The sequence below is a fragment of the Vicugna pacos genome, chromosome 15, assembly GCF_048564905.1.
Source record: "Vicugna pacos chromosome 15, VicPac4, whole genome shotgun sequence".
Lineage (NCBI taxonomy): Eukaryota > Metazoa > Chordata > Mammalia > Artiodactyla > Camelidae > Vicugna > Vicugna pacos.
Window position 1 is genome coordinate 45210807 of NC_133001.1, and position 17833 is coordinate 45228639.

Below are 17833 nucleotides of genomic sequence, written 5' to 3' on the forward strand. Positions count from 1 at the left end.
TTGTTTTGTGTCCTGTGGGAGCATGGTTTGTGATGATGAAAAAAAGAAATTTTCCATTTGGAATCTCCTATAATACTGTGAAATAAACCTTTTTTTGTTCTTTATTTTTTTTATCCTGGGATAATATAGTGTGTGGATGAACACATTGCAATCCTTACTGGCCTTCTCCTTAGTTCAGACTCCATGTTTGAACAGCTTTGGTGTTTTTAGTTTTAATATTTCTTAATTTTTAAAAATTTGAATTATGAAATGATTCAAAGTTTAATGTTGTGTCCTCGTTGTGAAATTTGTACTCTTGGATCTGAGCAGAATCCTTTGGAACCATTACCTCATCTGTGCCTGTGAGCTAGCATTATGTTTTTTCCCGTTGGAAAGCCTGAAAATATCTATCTCCCTCCCCTCTTTTTTTTGGAATAAATCATATTTGTATTTTTATCCACAATACATAGTTTTAGCCATTTGATACTTTCAACAACCTCACAAAGGCATTATTATGTTGCAGCTAAAGAAACAGTTTCATTGGCAGGTGACACAGCCAAGACTCAAATGTTTCTTAAAATTTGAAGCCCACATTCTTTCCATTACATCACAGCTACCTTATGTCTTTTTCCACTGGAATGGCAGGACTTGCCTATTTGCTTTTGCAATTAACACAAATTTTATATTTGTGAAGTATTTTTTTCCTCATAATGTTTTCAGATAATCTTAACACTATCAGCCCACTTTAAAGACTGATTTAAAGGTTTATTTTTATTTCAAATTGAGTATGGGAATTCTGACACTTAATTGATAAGAACTTCTTGCCCCCAAGTTAACCTCCCATCCTGGGAGTGAACCAATTTTGCCTTTGTCCAGGAAAACTTTCTTTCTAACTGTAAGAGGTTATCAGATTTCAAATGCCATCTGTGCTAGAGTAAAAGTTTTATAAATGGTGGTAAGGCAGTGGAAGTGGATAGAAAATGTTGGTCAGATAAAACTTGTTTTAAGGGTTATGTTTTCTCTTTTTCCTCTTTTTTTCTTCTCAGGTTTATTCTGTTACTGGTTATTCATTTGCTCTTAAGGCTGAAAACATAGAGGTCTCTGAGAAAGATAGAGAGGGGAAACCAAGATAACATTTAAGTAACCTAAAACACAAAAACTTGTATTAAAATAATGAAATTTGAAATGTCTAAAAACTTTATCAAATTCCAAAGCAAATTGCAAAGAAAACAAAAGTTTAGAAAATAGTTGTTGAATTTAAAATTAGGCATAGGTGGTGAAACTTTACAGTCTTTAGTAATATAAATTTTTATCGTACAAAGGTTTATAAAACATTTTTCACACGTACACAACACATGTCAAGTGTCAGAGCCAAGAATCTAACTAATGTCTTCCAAACTATTGCTTGTTGGGGATAGCTTCACTATCTCCCTTATAAGGAGACTGACTGGCTTTTTAGATCCTGGAAGTTGAAAAATAAATTAAAACATACACACACACTTACCTAAAATTTTAAAAACGTAAAAATACATATATGTGTATTTATATGCATATATTTCTATATATGTGTTTATGTACATTTATATATATATATATATATAAATATACATTATATGTGTAAATTAAAAAAATATCAAGGCATCAGTGCCATCTGCAGTGGAGAAAACTAGTCTACAGTTTAGTAGATCCAAAATTATCCCATCCCCAGAACTGGTCCTAGACTAATTAAATGTGTCTAAGACTGTGTTTCTATCAGACCTAATTACTTGATTTGAAATTTGCATTGAGGAAGACAATATAGGCATACATACATCAGAGAGATTGTGGATTCAGTTCTAGACCACTGCAGTAATGTGAATATTGCAATAAAGCAAGTCACATTTTTTTGGTTTCCCAGTGTATATAAAAGTTATTTACACTATACTGTAGTCTTTTAAATGTGCAGTGGCATTATGTGTACAAAAAATGTACATACATTAGTTAAAAAATGCTTGATTGCTAAAAAATGCTGACCATCATTTGACAATACAGGTTGCCACAAACCTTCAATTTATAAAAAATGCAGAATCTGCAAAGCATAATAAAGGGAAGTACAATAAAATGAATTATGCCTGTAGATATGTAGGTTGGAAGAGCTTTCTTATTGGTCAGGTGATATAAGACATGCAACTTACTGGGCAGTCATGACTTAATGTCATTTATTTTGGGTTATCTCCCAGAAAATCAGTACATAGAGCAAAATATATATCTTTTTTTGCTTGTAGATTTGCTTATCTTTAGGGACAAGACTAGCAAACAAATCTTTCACTAGTCATGAAAGCAATACTTATTTTTGTTATGTTATTGACTCAAAATATTTGTAATGACTCCAAAGGAGCAAAAAATGCTTTCCATGAAACGATTCACTATGGAAACTGAAAAAGAGAGAAATTTCCTTTTGTTAGAGATTTTAAAGAGATTTACCAGAGAACTTGTCTAATAATTAGAAAAAAATCTATGTTTATTTTTATTTTCCTTTAAAAAATTTTTCTTGACGTAACATTTTTTGATGCTTATTGGGTGCTTTTACCTATACATTCTCTTCTCAGGTATGTCCAAAGGATTTAAAAAAAAGTTAGCTGACACAGTTGGTTTCATATTTCAAGATGCGAAACATTTCAGAGTTGATTTAGATATGGCTTGAAACTGAAGCTTTTCATGGAAAGTATGACATAGTAACTTTAGTAGTGTAACTTGCTCTATAATTTTATTCTAATCTGTAATTATTTCCTAGATATCTGTATTTAATTTTTAAATAACTGTGTAGTTTTATTTTGTGTTTTATGAGTAGATCATATGAAATACCAGAAGTAATTTTCATTAAAATATCCTGTTTGTTTTAGGTTTCAGATTATCTTGAAGTCATCAAGGAACCTATGGATTTATCAACAGTAATAACTAAAATTGATAAGCATAATTACCTGACTGCCAAGGATTTCCTGAAAGATATTGACCTTATCTGTAGCAATGCTTTAGAATACAATCCAGATAAGGACCCGGGAGGTAAGATCTCGCCCTGGGTAAGGTTGACTTTGGTGATCAGTGAGAAGATAATTTAAAGTTTAAATAAAGCATACTCATGTTTCAGATGGATAAGTTTATCTTAACAACATGTTATTGTATTTTGACACTTACTGATAAGGAACTAATAATACACTTAAATAGTAAATTTAATTATGAATTCATTTATTTAATTATTAAATAATGTACTTAATTTAGAGGATTTTATTATTTTAGGTATTATGTTCAGGGGTTAATTTCTTGATTTACCTTTCACTTTTTATCCTGAAATTCTTATTTTGTTCAGGTAAGATGGGAAACTGAATAGTTGAGAATTTGAAATTTATTTATTTAGTCATTATCACCAGTAATGATTAAAGACTAGGAATTTTGAATTGTGGGAACTCACTAGGATAAATTCACATATCAAAAGACTCCTTTAGGTACACATTATCTGATCTATAGGTTATAGGTATTTTTATATAATTTTACTCTTTGCTTCTAATTCCACTCTGTACTCAAATCTGTAGTCCCAACCCTTTTAATGCCCTCCGGGGAAGACCTCCAGGAAGCTATCTGTAGTTAAATAAGGTGGATTTATTGATACATTGTAACAAGGGAGAATGTCTATTATGGGGAACATTATATAGGATTTGAACTTGTGTTAAGTGATTTTTGGGGAGGAAGTAGGGCTTTGCAGTGGATTAGATGCTCTTAGGAAGTGGTAGTAATTTTGAGACTAGTTATTTTAAGAGCTTGAAAGGTATGAAGAATGGAGCAAGGTTAAAGCTGTGATTGGTAAAGAAGCAGCAGTCATTCATTTTATCCAGGATAGGATTATATTTATTTTTGTTATTAGGACAATGTTCATGCTTTTGTCTGTGTTCAGATGTGATTACGGAGTGGTCTTTTTATCTTGACCCATCATGGTCATAGAGTAATGTTCTATAAAATTGTTTGTTTAACATGAATACACCAAGGCCTCCTGATAATACCAGGTCAGTTCCCAGCTGGCAGGGGTCTTTTTTTCTTTTTCTCACTCTGTTCATGTTCAGTTTCTTCAACAGGTTATATACAGGTAAGATACTTCTTATTTTTTAAAAATTCATTTAACTTTTAGTTATCTAAAGATGATCAGAATACAGTTTCTGCTTTATGCCTATATTTATGGGCAGTGGTTCTCAACTCAGGCCACCTGTTAGATGACCTAGCTTTCTCATTTCTACATAGAATGAAGTATTTTTTGTCTAAATTTGGACCATAGTAAATTACATATTTTAATTCCCAGTTAAGAGGTGGAATAAAATTTCATATGGCTGTGGTATCTAACAGTTTCTAAGCTTTGTATTAGGTCATTTATCTCTTGTAGTTTTTGTTGCTTGTTAAGCTTTTTTTTTTTTAAACTTTTCTTTATGTCATATAGAAAAACAGTATAAAAATGAAGAAAATTAAAGTAACCTATAGTCCTATTACCTAGTGTTTTCTCCTTCTTTCTCTTTCACATATAGATATATTATATATGAAATACATATATACATAATGTATTTCCTAAAATCAAGATGTAACTTTATAAACTTTCTTATATTTCTATCACATAATTTTAGTCATATGGCTATACTGTAATAGTTAGTACACTATTGTTGGACATACTAGATATTTTAGTGTTTTTTATAACATTGATGAATATAGCATAAATTTTATGTACATCCTTAATTATTTCCTTAAGATAAATTCCTTAAAATGAAATTTCTGGATCAAAGGATGTATATCTCTTTTAAGGCTTTTAATCTAAGTTGTTTAAATTTTCTCACAGTTTTTAAAATTTTCTGCTAGCAGTATTAAGGCAACTTGTTAGCCAGTGTAGCAATTTTGTGTGAATGAGAGAATCTCTTTTTCAGTGTAGATGGCATCTGCAGCAGGGCTACAATTTGGCTGGTAAAGAATGGGCTGGATTGGATATCAGCCTCATTTGATTCCCTTCCTGGATTCTTGGTGAGGTACAACTGTTCGAGAGTCTATATAGTGGTCTTGAGCAGTGGGTGAGAGTCCTTGAGTGCCTAACCCTCATTCTGTTAGTTTTTCACAGCACAGAGTTTACTCCTACTGCGTAGTAGGTAATGAGAGCCTGGGTTTGAATGTACACCTAGACTTTAGTCCTAGTTTTGGTTCCTAGTTATTTAAGTTGATTGAGTTAAGTCCTCTAAATTTTAGTTTTCTTATCTGCAAATAGGGATAATTATAGTACTCTTCTCATTGAAGTGGTTGTAGATGAGATTAGATGAGAAAATGTGTTACATTAAAACTTACGAACTTGCCATTTTCATGTTTCAACCTGAATACATTAAGCCCTTAGCATACTGCCTGGGATGTCCTAAGTATTCCATAAAGGCTAGTCATTCATATTTTTATTATTGTTATCATTATCTATGTTGTGCTTTAATTTTTCATAAATTGGTTCCTTGGTGGGTACTTGCATATTTGCTTTAGAATGACCCTTTGTACTTAATGCTTATTATATTCCCTGGGCCACATTTATAATTTAATCCTATTTTGGAACAGATCTAGGAACTGATAGTGAAAAATGAATTTGAGCCATTAGAGAAAGCCAGTAGAAAGAATCGATGCCGATGTTTTTTCCCTGTGTAACTCAATTATAACCACATTGAAATATTACTTTTGAGAAAGAAGCAGTGATTTCTGGTACCTGGTAACTGTTTACTACAGAATGCACTTGTATAATCAAAGAATATGGCTTTATCTCACAGTTAGAGTTGAAATGGTGCACTTGTAACTTTATTCTTTCACTGTTATAGATGCCAAAAAAAAAAGTGATACAGTTCAAAAGCATGATTTGGCTCTGCTCAGTTTTTTTCATATCTTTAGTCAAGAGGCCTAAGAGGCCTGTATTGTCTTAGCAACGGAACCACTTGTTATGTATTAGAAAAACAACCTCGGGATCTGTTGTGTAGCAAATAGAAATTACATGAATGTTGTATTACTTTTACAAGCTCCTGTGAATATTTGAAAGCTTAGTATTCTGATTTGCAGAACACTTGGCCGTTTGAGGGTAGCGGGAGTGTTGGAAACTAGAATATACATAGAAGACAAAAGCCAACATTTTCAAAGCTATACATGTTGCCTAAGTATTTACCCAAATTCTCCTTTGAGGATAATGTGGACAGAAATTAAATATGTTACTCAGAAGAATTTTAACTTGTAGGTTCTAAATGTGACTAGTATCAGATATTTGACCCTAATTATTATCTTACAGCTATATGTGATAATTTTATGTTTAACTGTTCCCTGTTCTTTGTCTTGTACTGCATCCCTCCTCTAGCCCTCAAGTGCATTCACATACATACCATCATTTAGCTAATTTTGCTGAAATTTCAGACCTAATCTTTTAGTCTTCTCAAAATCTTGAATTTTGTGTCGGTTACTTAGGAATATAGCGCACAGATTCACTCCAGGTTTTGGAGCTCTCTGTGGGCTATGCTTCAGTCCAACTCATGCATATTTTCTGTCTGTATTTATAAGTACCGTGCGTTGGTTACGGAGCTGGGTGTTTAGAATACAAAGATGACTATGACAGTCCTTGCCTCTTGAGTCAGGGATGTTTAGATCAGTAACGTATATTGAATAAAGAATTGTGTGACAGACATTACGCTGTGTGTTACGGTATTACTTTGCTAGGACTTCCTTAACAAAATACCACAGACTGGTGGCTTAAACACCAGAAATTAATTTTGCCCAGTTCTGGAGGTGAAAAAGTCCAAAACCAAGGTGTTGGCAGATTTGGTTTCTTCTGAAGCCTCTCTCTTTTGCTTTCAGATGCCCGCCTCCTTGCTGGGTCCTCACGTGGTCTTTTCTCTGTGTCCATGTACCACTGGTATCTCTTGTGTTTCCAGATTTCCTCTTCTTAAAAGGACACAAGTCAGATTGGATTAGGGCCTAGTTTTATTACCTTCTTTTACTTTGATTACTTCTTTAAAGTCTCTACTCCACATACAGTCAAATTCTGAGATACTGGGGCTTATAGTCTCAATATATGAATTTTGTGGGGGGAACACAGTTCAGCCCATAATAGATATATACACAGAGATAAATAAGCCACAATCCTTACTATCTAGAAACTCACTGTTTTATAGGAATGACAAATATCTAATTATTGGTAATTACAATAGATTACTGAAGGACAGAGTTAGCGTAGAGGTGGCAATTTTGAATTTTGTCTTGAGGCAGCAGCAGATGATTATAGAGCAGTTTCATAAGGTCTGTATTAGATACAGTGTGAGTAGAGCACAGAAGACACTACCTGCAGATGAACAAGATTAAAAAGGACATTCATTTTAGGCTGAGAAAAGTAGTGTACAAAGGTATAAAAAAGAGAGAATATGACTGGAAAACAGAGTGTCTGTGGAGGAGTGTTGGGAAATTTATTCAGTTCCCTACTCACTGAATCTCCATTTACTGAGCATCCATCTGTGAAATACTCTCTGTATAAATTATGTTCAGTGCTGGAGATACACAACTCTGGCCTGAGAGATGCCTACAACCTACTTCATGGGGAGTCTGGCAGATAAATAAATGTCATAGTAAATTTCCTGTCTTCTTTTGTTCCAGTATAAGGATTTCAGAGTTAATTCCTTAGGTGATAAGGAGCCACTGTGTGATTTTGAGATGGAAAGTGATATGATTTGATTTGCATTTAAAAGTATAGTATTAAAGGCAGTATAGATTTTGGGGTAGAGGTCAAGGGAATGATGAAAAGAAGGTTGGAAAACCAATTAAGATACATTTGCAATGGCAGCATAGATTGAACATAAGGGACTTAGTGACTGACCAGTTAGGTATGACTGACAGAAATCTAGTGACTGACCAGTTAGTTATGACTTCTAAGAGTTTTTGGTCTGGACATTAGGAATCTGAGAAGTAAACCAATGGAGGAATAGATTTATGGGCAGTATACTAAGTTTGATTTTGGATGTGTTATTGTGAGTTACCTTTGGAACACCTGGATAAAATGCAGACATTGTATATAGTAGTTGTATATATGTGTCCAGAGATTAGGAGAAGTTTGAGTAAGAGACCTGGTTGGAGTCATTAGTGGAGTCATTAGCATATAGGAGTGAATGAGATCACATAGGCAGTGTATAGAAGGAAAAGAGAGGGGAGCCCTGAAGGAACCATCCTCAAAGAAATATGGTCCCAGTTCTCAATTTAAGTCTCAGTCTTACTGTTGGTACTTACAGGACCTTTGTTAAATGTATTGCCTCTGCTGGGAGTGTGTACATTCTTTCCAGTGTTTAAAGTGCATTATTTTTAAAACCACACATATCTTTTAAAATCCCACTTATCCTTCAAGGAATATTAAATGTTATGTTCATGAAAGTTTTTCCTGATTTTCTTCCAGTTATAAGTAATCCCTTCATCTAGGAACCATAATACTGTGTAACTTTTCTGAGACACATATTCTTTTCTTTTTTTCCCTGGAGTAATTACTTATTTACATATCCTTATCCTATGTTTTAGACTCTAAGCTGATTGAGAACAGGATCTTTATGGGCATCTTGTATGGAGTATGTTCTTTTCCTTTTTTTAAAATCTATTTTTATATGTAGTGGCTAAAATCTGTAAATCGCAAACTCCCAAATTTACCCTTTCCCACCTCTTTTCCCCAGTAATCATAAGATTGTTTTTGAGTCTGTTTCTGTTTTGTAGATGGGTTCATAGTGTCCTTTCCCCCACTTTTTTTTTTAGATTCCCCATATGAGTGATATCATGTGGTATTTTTCTTTCTCTTTCTGGCTTACTTCACTTAGAATGATGACCTCTAGGTCTATCCTATGTTGCTGCAAATGGATTATTTTATTTTTTTATGGCTGAGTAGTGTTCCATTATATAAATATACCACAACTTCTTTATCCAGTCATCTGTCGATGGACATTTAGGTTGCTTCCCTGTCTTAGCTATTGTATATAGTGCTGCTATGAACATTGGAGTGAATGTATCTTTTTGAATTAGAGTTCCCTCTAGATGTATACCCAGAAGTGGGATTGCTGGATCATATGGTAAGTCTATTTTTAGTTTTTTAAGGAATCCCCATACTGTTTTCCATAATGGCTGCACCAAACTACATTTCCACCAACAGTGTAGGAGGGTTCCCTTTTTTCCACACCCTCTCCAGCATTTATCATTCGTGGACTTTTTAATGATGACCATTCTGACTGGTGTGAGGTGATGCCTCATTGTAGTTTTGATTTGCATTTCTCTGATAACTAGTGATATTAAGCATTTTTTTATGTGTCTATTGGCCCTTGGAATGTCTTCATTGGAGAATTGCTTATTTAAGTCTTCTGCCCATTTTTGGATTGGGTTGTTTGTTGTTTTGTTACTAAGGTGTATGATCTATTTATATTTTCTGGAAATTAAACCTTTATCAGTTGCATCATTTGCAAATATTTTCTCCCATTCTGTAGGTTGTTGTTTTGTTTTGCTTATGGTTTCCTTTGCTGTGCAAAAGCTTGTAAGTTTAATTAGGTCCCATTTGTTATTTTTTGCTTTTATTTCTATTGCCTGGGTAGACTGCCCTAAGAGACCATTGGTAAGATTTATGTCAGAGAGTGCCTATGTTTCTTCTAGGAGATTATTGTGTCTTGTCTTAAATAAGTCTTTAAGCGATTTTGAGTTTATTTTTGTGTATGGTGTGAGGGGGTGTTCTAACTTCATTGATTTACAAGCTGCTATCCAGTTTTCCCAACACTACTTTCTGAAGAGACTGTCTTTTCTCCATTATATATTCTTGCCTCCTTTGTCAAAGATTAATTGACCATAGGTCTGCATGTTCTTAATAAATGTGACCAGTGAGTAAATTTTATCAACTGTCCTCTTCTTAGTTACTAACTGAAGGAGTCTCAGATTAAATAGAAATTATAAAATGGAGACATAATAACATAATGCAGATATGAGCCAGGAAATACAATGAAGTTTCTTATTTATGAAATAATTTGGGGTGAAAATTATCCCATAAAAATTCATTTAAAAAAATTACGAGTCTTTCTTAATTTTGTTGAAAAAAGCAGCTAATATACTTCTGTTCAAAAGAAACATTGATGCAGTGAAATAGTTGTTACCTTCATAAAAGTAGTGTTTTTGTGTGTGTGTGTGTGTGTGTGTGAAGGGGAGATAATTAGGCTTGTTTATTTGTTTGTTTAATGGCGGTACTGGGGGTCAAACGCAGGGCCTCATTCATGCTAAGCACACACACAACCACTGAGCTATATCTCCTTCCCCCTGATTGCATTAATTTTATAGATACTCACCAATTTATCCTAATAGCCATTGCTTTTTATTGAAGGCAAAGCTAGGTGGTAATATTTTTATAGATACAGGGAAATTGGGACTGTGAGAGGTTATGTAATTTGTGTGCAAATCCGCAAATATTATATGACACAACTGAGTGGATTAAGATCTGTCCTAACTTCAAAGTCACTGTGTGTGGGTTTTTCTGCTGTGCTTACATTACTTTTAGATTTCATGGATTTAAAGGATATTAAAGTATGAGACAAAGTAAAAGAACTGGCAAATATGCAACTATTATTCATGTACAACTTTAAAGCAAGGACTTTAAGTCTGTTTGGCATGAAAGGGTATTTGAATAACCACATCCAAAATAATATGCATGTATATTATACTTTTCCACTTTCATCACATGCTTTTAAGGATCTAAGATGACCCCTCCCCCCAGAAAAGATGAAGATCCAAGATATGGACATCTCTTCTAATTTTAATATTCTGTAGCCTTATAGTTCTATGCTATGTATAAACTTAGGTACTCTTCTAAGTTATGAATGATTTAAAAGAATTGTAATGAAAGGCACATGAAAAAGAATTGTTCCCTCATCAAATGCAGATGCTCTTTAGAATAAATGTCTTGTTCTTCAGAACAGTGGGAACTTTTTATGGAGTTCTTTTTTCGTTAATTAATTAATAATTCTTTTTTCCCCTTTAATTGAGGAAGGAATTTGGGCAGGAAGCATGTGTTTAAAAAACCAAGAAGAAAGATCACTGAGTTATTTTAGAGTGATGCTATGCCAGATATGTGGCTTTATATTTAATCTTAACCTCTTTTTAGTTTTTCCTAAGCTTAAGTGGAAAGCCAGGGGCAGAAATTCCCAATATTGCATGGGCTACAAATACTGTATTTTCAGCTTGAAAGCATAGCTGCTTCTAAGGATGTTCATTGTAGTTTTTTGTTTATAGTAGTTAAAATTTGAAGCAACTTCCAACTGTTACTCTATTGAGCAATAATTTTGAAAAATGAAGGTACATTTTACTTTGAATTATTTCATGATTTGGTTTCAAAAATTATTTAAAAGATATCAGGAGACTTCTGATTTTGGCCAAGATGGAGTAAAGGGACTGAATTCCTCTTACTTGAAATAATGGGGGAAAAACAGCAAAATATATGACAAAGAAGTTTTGAAGACTTTGGATATCAGGAGATGAGGCAAATGATCCCTGAAGGATGGGGAGCTAACAAATTGAGCATTATAACTATGTCTGGAGAGGGTCCACACTGTGGCTCAGGAAGGAAGAACCTAGATAGAGCCTGGAAGTCTTCCTGAATTGAAGAGGAAGAGCTGGGAATGTAAGGGGGCCAAAGAAGGTAAAATTCTCAGGGTATAGAGTACCAGGAAGGAGAAAGCTGTAGAGAGAGGACACTGGGGAGATCTGCAAAAGATCCTCCTCCAGTTTTTAGCTGAATGCTGATTAGTATATTCATGTGAGGAAATTACTTAAGGCCAGAGAAAGAGAGACTATTCCTTGAAGTTCATACAGGGCTAGCAATAGTGTAGCAAATAGTTAGAGCTAATAAGCCAACAGACAGAAAAGTGGAATCATAAAAATGTTCACAGTTAATGCAAAAGAAGCGAGGAAAAGAGGAACAAAGAGTATATGGGACAAGTAGAGAATAAATAGCAAGCATATTAATAATCATATAAATTATAGTAAAAGTAAATGGTGTAAACCAAGGATCAACAAACTACAAACTGGCTGCCTGGTTTTGTAAATGAAGTTTTTATAGTTGAAACACGGGCATGCCCATTTGGTTACATGTTGTCTAGGGCTGCTTTTATGCTACAAGGGCAGCTTTGAGTATTTGCCAGAGACCTTATAATCTGAGAAGCCTAAGATATTTAGTCTCTGGATTTATACAGGAAAACTTGTTAATACCTAGCCAGAACATCCCCCAAAAAAGCAGAGTGTCATTTTGGATAAAAAAGCAAGACCCAACCATATACTGCCTACAAGAAACTCACTTGATGAGACTGACTCTATCTAATGCACTAAATGAGGCTCCTTTATAAGAAACCTATTTTTTAGTTTGTAGGTTGGACCTCCAGGTCCATCCATGTTGTTGCAAAGGCAAAATTTCATTCTTTTTTATGGCTGAGTAGTACTTCACATGCACGTGTGTGTGTGTGTGTGTGTGTGTGTGTGTGTGTGTAACATCTTCTTAATCCATTCATCTGTTGATAGGCCTTTAATGTTACTTTTGTATCTTAGCTATTGCAAATAATGTTGCTGTGAACATTGGAGTGTATATATCTTTTCAAATTAGTATTTTCTTTACAAGAAACCCACTTTAAATATAAAGCTACAAATGTGTTATGAGAAAAGCATGAAAAAGACCATAAAATACCAAGCAAAGGGAAGCTGAAGTAATTAAATAAATATCAAAGTAGATTTCAGACCAAAAATATTACCTGCGATAAAGAAGGTTATTTCACAGTCATCAACTAGGCATAATAATTCTGGACATTTATGCCTCTGAAAACAGAGCTTCAAAATTCATGAAGCAAAAACTGATAGAACTGCAAGGAGAGACAGAAATTTATAATTTCCTGGAGATTTCAATACCCCTTTCTCAAAACTAGATAAAGCTAATACACAGATCAGTAATGATACAGAAGACTTAAACAACCCTATCTGTCAACTTGATCTAAGTGATATTTATAGAACACTTTTTCCAATGACAACAGATAAACACATTCTTTTCAAATGCACAGGATTATTTACCAAGATAGACCATATTTTGAGCCATAAAATAAGTCTAATTAGATATAAAAGGATTCAAGTCATACAAAGTATGTTCTCTGAGTATAATGGAATTAAATTAGAACTCAGTAACAAATGGTTATTTGGAAAACATATTTGTAAATTAAATACCACACTTCTCAATAACCCATTGTTCAAGGAAGAAATCAAAAGAGAAGTTTAAAAGTTTTTAGGTGAATAAAATGAAATATAAAAATTTATGAGATGCAGTTAATTCATTACATAGGGAGAAATTTATAGCACTAAGTACTTAAATTAAAAAAGAAGAGAGGTCTTAAATCACTCACCTCAGCTCCCAACTTGGCAAACCAGGAAGCAAAGAACAAATGAAACCCAAAGTAAGCAAAAGAAAGGAATAATAATAAAAATCTAAGGTGATCCATACAGGGAAAAAATAAAAAATAACGGGGGGAAAACATTGAGAAAGCCAATGAAATGAAAAGCTGTTTCTTTTTAGAAGATCAGTAACTGATAAACCTCTGGTGGAACTGATTAGGATAACAAGAATTCATAAATTACCATTAGCAAGAATGAAGGAGATAACATTTCTACATATTCTACAGATATTAAGAGAACAGTAAGGGAACGTTATGAACCGTTTTATGCCAATAGATCTCACAACTTCAGCAAATTTGTCCAATTTATCTAAAGAGAAAAAAAAAAGCTCATGAAGGAAGGAATGTATAATGTGAATAGATAATGTTTTTTCTATAGTTAAAAACATTCCCATTAAGAAAACTTCAGACTTAGATGGCTTCACTGGTTTATTTTACTGAACAATTAAGGAAGAAATAATACCAGTTCTACATAAACTTTTCCAGAAAATTGAAGTGGAAAGAATTCTCTCCAACCTGTTCTATAAGGTTAACATTACTCTGAAAAAGATATTACAAGGAAAAAAAAAAAGACCAAAAACTATTGACCAATATCCCTCATGAACATAAAATTTTGGCAAGTTATGTGCAATAGTTAAAAAGATACCTTTGTGGTCAGGTAGGGTTTATTCTAGTAATGCATGGTCGGTTTGAAATTTGAAAGCCAATCAATGTAATTCCCTGTATTAACAGACTAAGAAATGATGATCTCAATCAGCGCACAAAAGCATTTGAGACAGATCAGTATGTATTCCTGATTACTAAATGTAAGCTAACTAGGATTAGAAAGGACCATTCTCAGTCTGATTAAGGACATCTACAAAAAGCCTACAGTTTGCATCATATTTAATGACAGAAAACTAAATGCTTCCCCTTAGGATCAGAAACATTGCAAATACAACCACTTTTACCACCTCTACCCAACATTATGTTGAAGGTTCCAGCCAGTGCAGTAAGGTAAGAAAAAGAAATAAAAGTCGTCCAGTTTGGAAAGGAAGGAGCAAAACAGTAAAACTCTTCATTTATAGACAGCATGATGTCTACATAGAAAAGCCTATGAAATTTACGAAAACACTATTAGAAATGACAAGTGAGTTTAGTGAGGTTTCAGGATATGAGTCAATATACAAAACTCAGTTGTATTTCTATATACTGGCTCCAAATAATAGGAAATTGAAATTAAAAATTGCTGTCCACATTAACATGAAAAAGCTTGAAATACAGATCAGTCTGACAAAAGATAAGCAAGACCTGTGTATTGAAAACTTCCCTGCTTAGATCTTTTAGACGACTTTTTATTGCTCTTAGATTAAACTCTAAAATCCTTTCAATATGCTCGGATTCCTGTTTGCCTCTTGCTTATTCTAACCACATAGGCTACCTTTCGATTTCTTGAAATCTCCAGGATGTTTTTACCCCAGAGATTTCTCAAATGATCCTGCACTGGTTTTTCCCTCTTTCAGTGGCTACCCCAATTCATGCTTGAAAGTCTCAGCGTAAATGCCAGTAAACTCAGGGAGGTCTTTCCTGACTTGCTCACTTAAAATTGGTGTCCACACAAGTATCTTGTAGGTTTTCATCATCACTGTTACAGGGTTTTGATGATGGGCGGGCATAGGAGGAGATGTTTATATGTGTGTAAGAGAGATTATTTGGTTAATACCTCTTTTCCTGTACTACTCTAAATGGCTCTGAAAGTAGAGACCTGTCTGTTTTGTTCACTGCTGTGTAGCCATCACCTGACTTAGTTCCTGGTACAGCTGACAATCAATATTTATTGAGTGAATGTTTAGAGAAAATATATTGGGAGGAAATATACCAGTAGATTGCCTTTTGAGTGCTGCATGTTTGTTTTTGTAAGATTTCTACAATTAGCTATTAGACTTTCTAATAGGAAAAGTTATAAATGAAATACATCATTATACTTTTTGTCTTTACTAGAGATGAAAAAGCAGATATTATTTTGTAACTTGGATTCTATTTCTAAATACTGTTAAAAATTAAGTGACCTTGATATATTTACTTGACTTGTAGTATCTTGAAGTTGTGTAGCTCTAGGCGGCGCTGCTTATGTCATATTGTTAATGAACGAGGGCTTCTCTGTTGGTGTAAAGCAACAGAGAAGCCCTCGTTCTTTTAGTACCAATATGAGGTATAGTTTATCTAGAACAGAGTATGCACTTCTCTCCTAGATCCACCTGGAATTTATATATCATCTTGCATTCTTAGTTTAGAGTGTCTTATTGTGTATGTCTCTATCACAGTTTTTTAATAGGTCACTCTTACTTTGTATACATTATATTCTTTAGCACAGTTTTGACTACTTTTCTCTTACGGAGAAAATTACATAAGATTTTCTGAAATCTGTGTATCTATCTATGGCAGCTCTGGTGCTGGGCCTATGGTGAATATCCTCTAAATCTTTTAAAAATTTTTATTGAAAATCATGCATTTTTATTTTCAAAAATATAAAATAAAGTCTTGTATCTTTAAGGTAATGATTTGTTCTCTGAAGTTCTGAAAAGTACAGTTATCAGTTAATTGTCAACTTGATTGAGTAGTTTGTTATATTTCTTTTTCACTCATCATTTAAATGAGCTTCTTACCTATAAATGCTTTTCAGTTTTATTTAAATGTTTGTGTTCTTTTACTTTTCTTTTAAAGATGCCCCTTGTTAATGTTACTTCATCTGTATGTATAATAAATATCTACTACCTTTTTTAACAGATAAAATAATTAGGCACAGGGCTTGTACCCTGAAGGACACTGCACATGCCATCATTGCAGCTGAATTAGATCCAGAATTTAATAAACTATGTGAAGAAATTAAGGAAGCAAGAATAAAAAGAGGTAAGTTACCATTAGAGACCAAGAAGTCATTGAATGGTGTTTCCTTAGGGTTGCTGGTATTATGAAAATGTATTTTGAGGCACAGCCTTCACTTAATTTCTGATACTAAAATATGTCATGTAAATTCTCAAGGATATTTGAAAATTTTATTTGAAATATGAAACTTTCCTATGACAGTTTTAGTGTGACATTGCAAATTACAGAAATAAAGTACTTTTTAGTGAAACTTCTTTTGTAGGAATATATCTTTGTTAATTATTGATTTCTATTCTTAAAGGATTTAAATAGGCTTTCATAGTTGAAGAGTTTATTTCATCAATTTATATCCCAGTACTGGTACTTAAATATATTTTTAGGAATACTTTGTTTTTTTTTAACCTATTGATGTTTATGTGCAGTTTCATTAATACAGAGACAGAATGAATTAGCAGATGTGATTTATTCATTCAGTATATAATCCTGTCCTTGAGGAACTCACACTTTAGTAGGAAAGAGAAGTTTAGTAGTAAAACAAATCAATGATTACAATGATTGAAGCTTATGCATAGTGCAGAGGAGGGATCTCCTGGTAGGAAACCCAGCATTTTGATCAGAGTTTAGGGAATGAATATGGGAGTGTTATCTCTAGTAGAGTAGAGGAAGGGAGGCAGTGACAGAGACGGGGGAGGTATTGCAAGCATGGCACACAATAGTGTGTATAAAGGCACAGAGAGGAAAATAATGTGGTATATTAAAAGAATTGCAAACTGGTATTGGTATTGCTAAAGATGTACAATATGGTGGGAAATAGAGCTTAAGAGGTGTGCTGGGTCCAGGACCTTGAAGTTATAAAGATGCTTTTCTTCTTCCTTAGTGAGGCCTTCTGTGGCCACCTAATCTAATATAGGCCCCGGTCACCAAAGCACTTGTCACTTTGTTGTTTTTGTTGTTTCTCTCCTCCTTGTTTAGAATGTAAGTGCTATGAATGTCTTATTCATAGCTCTACTGCAGTCCCTAGAGCTGTCTCTAGTGTACAGCGGGCTTTCTATGAATATTTGAATGAATCAGTGCCATGCTAAGGAGCTTGGATTTTACTCTGTAGGTCAGTGTTTTTCAAAACGTGTGTGTCTATTTCCCCCATCAGCTTAGAACTGGTGAATTAAACTCCCTGAGAGTAATAAGGCTGAGAAATCTGCACTTTGACAAACTATTCAGGTGGTTTTTATGTACACTAAAGTTTGAGAACAGTTGCCATAGTCAGCAGGAGTCACTGAAGTATTTTAAGCAGTGGAACGGATTGGTAAATTGCTTTGGCAGCAGGAAATAGCAAGATACTCAGTGTGGCAGGGTAGGAAGATAAGAGACCAGCTAAAAATGTTGGAGCCAGTTTGGAAGACATTTTGGCAGTTTCTAAAGAATTAAGCATAATATTTACCATAGGATGCAGTGATTCTACTCCTAGGGATCTGCCCAAGAGAAATGAAAACATA

At 33.8% G+C, this 17833-nt stretch overlaps 1 protein-coding gene across 3 annotated transcripts in view; it reads left to right on the forward strand.

Moving 5' to 3' along the window:
• ATAD2B (ATPase family AAA domain containing 2B) overlaps positions 1-17833 on the forward strand; it is a 140800-nt gene that overhangs the window by 108715 nt on the left and 14252 nt on the right. For all 3 annotated transcript variants that reach the window (XM_072938124.1, XM_006197149.4, XM_072938123.1), the window contains exons 22-23: positions 2862-3021; positions 16242-16364. In XM_072938124.1, coding sequence (XP_072794225.1) covers positions 2862-3021; positions 16242-16364 — 283 coding nt within the window. The remainder of the gene's footprint in view (positions 1-2861; positions 3022-16241; positions 16365-17833) is intronic.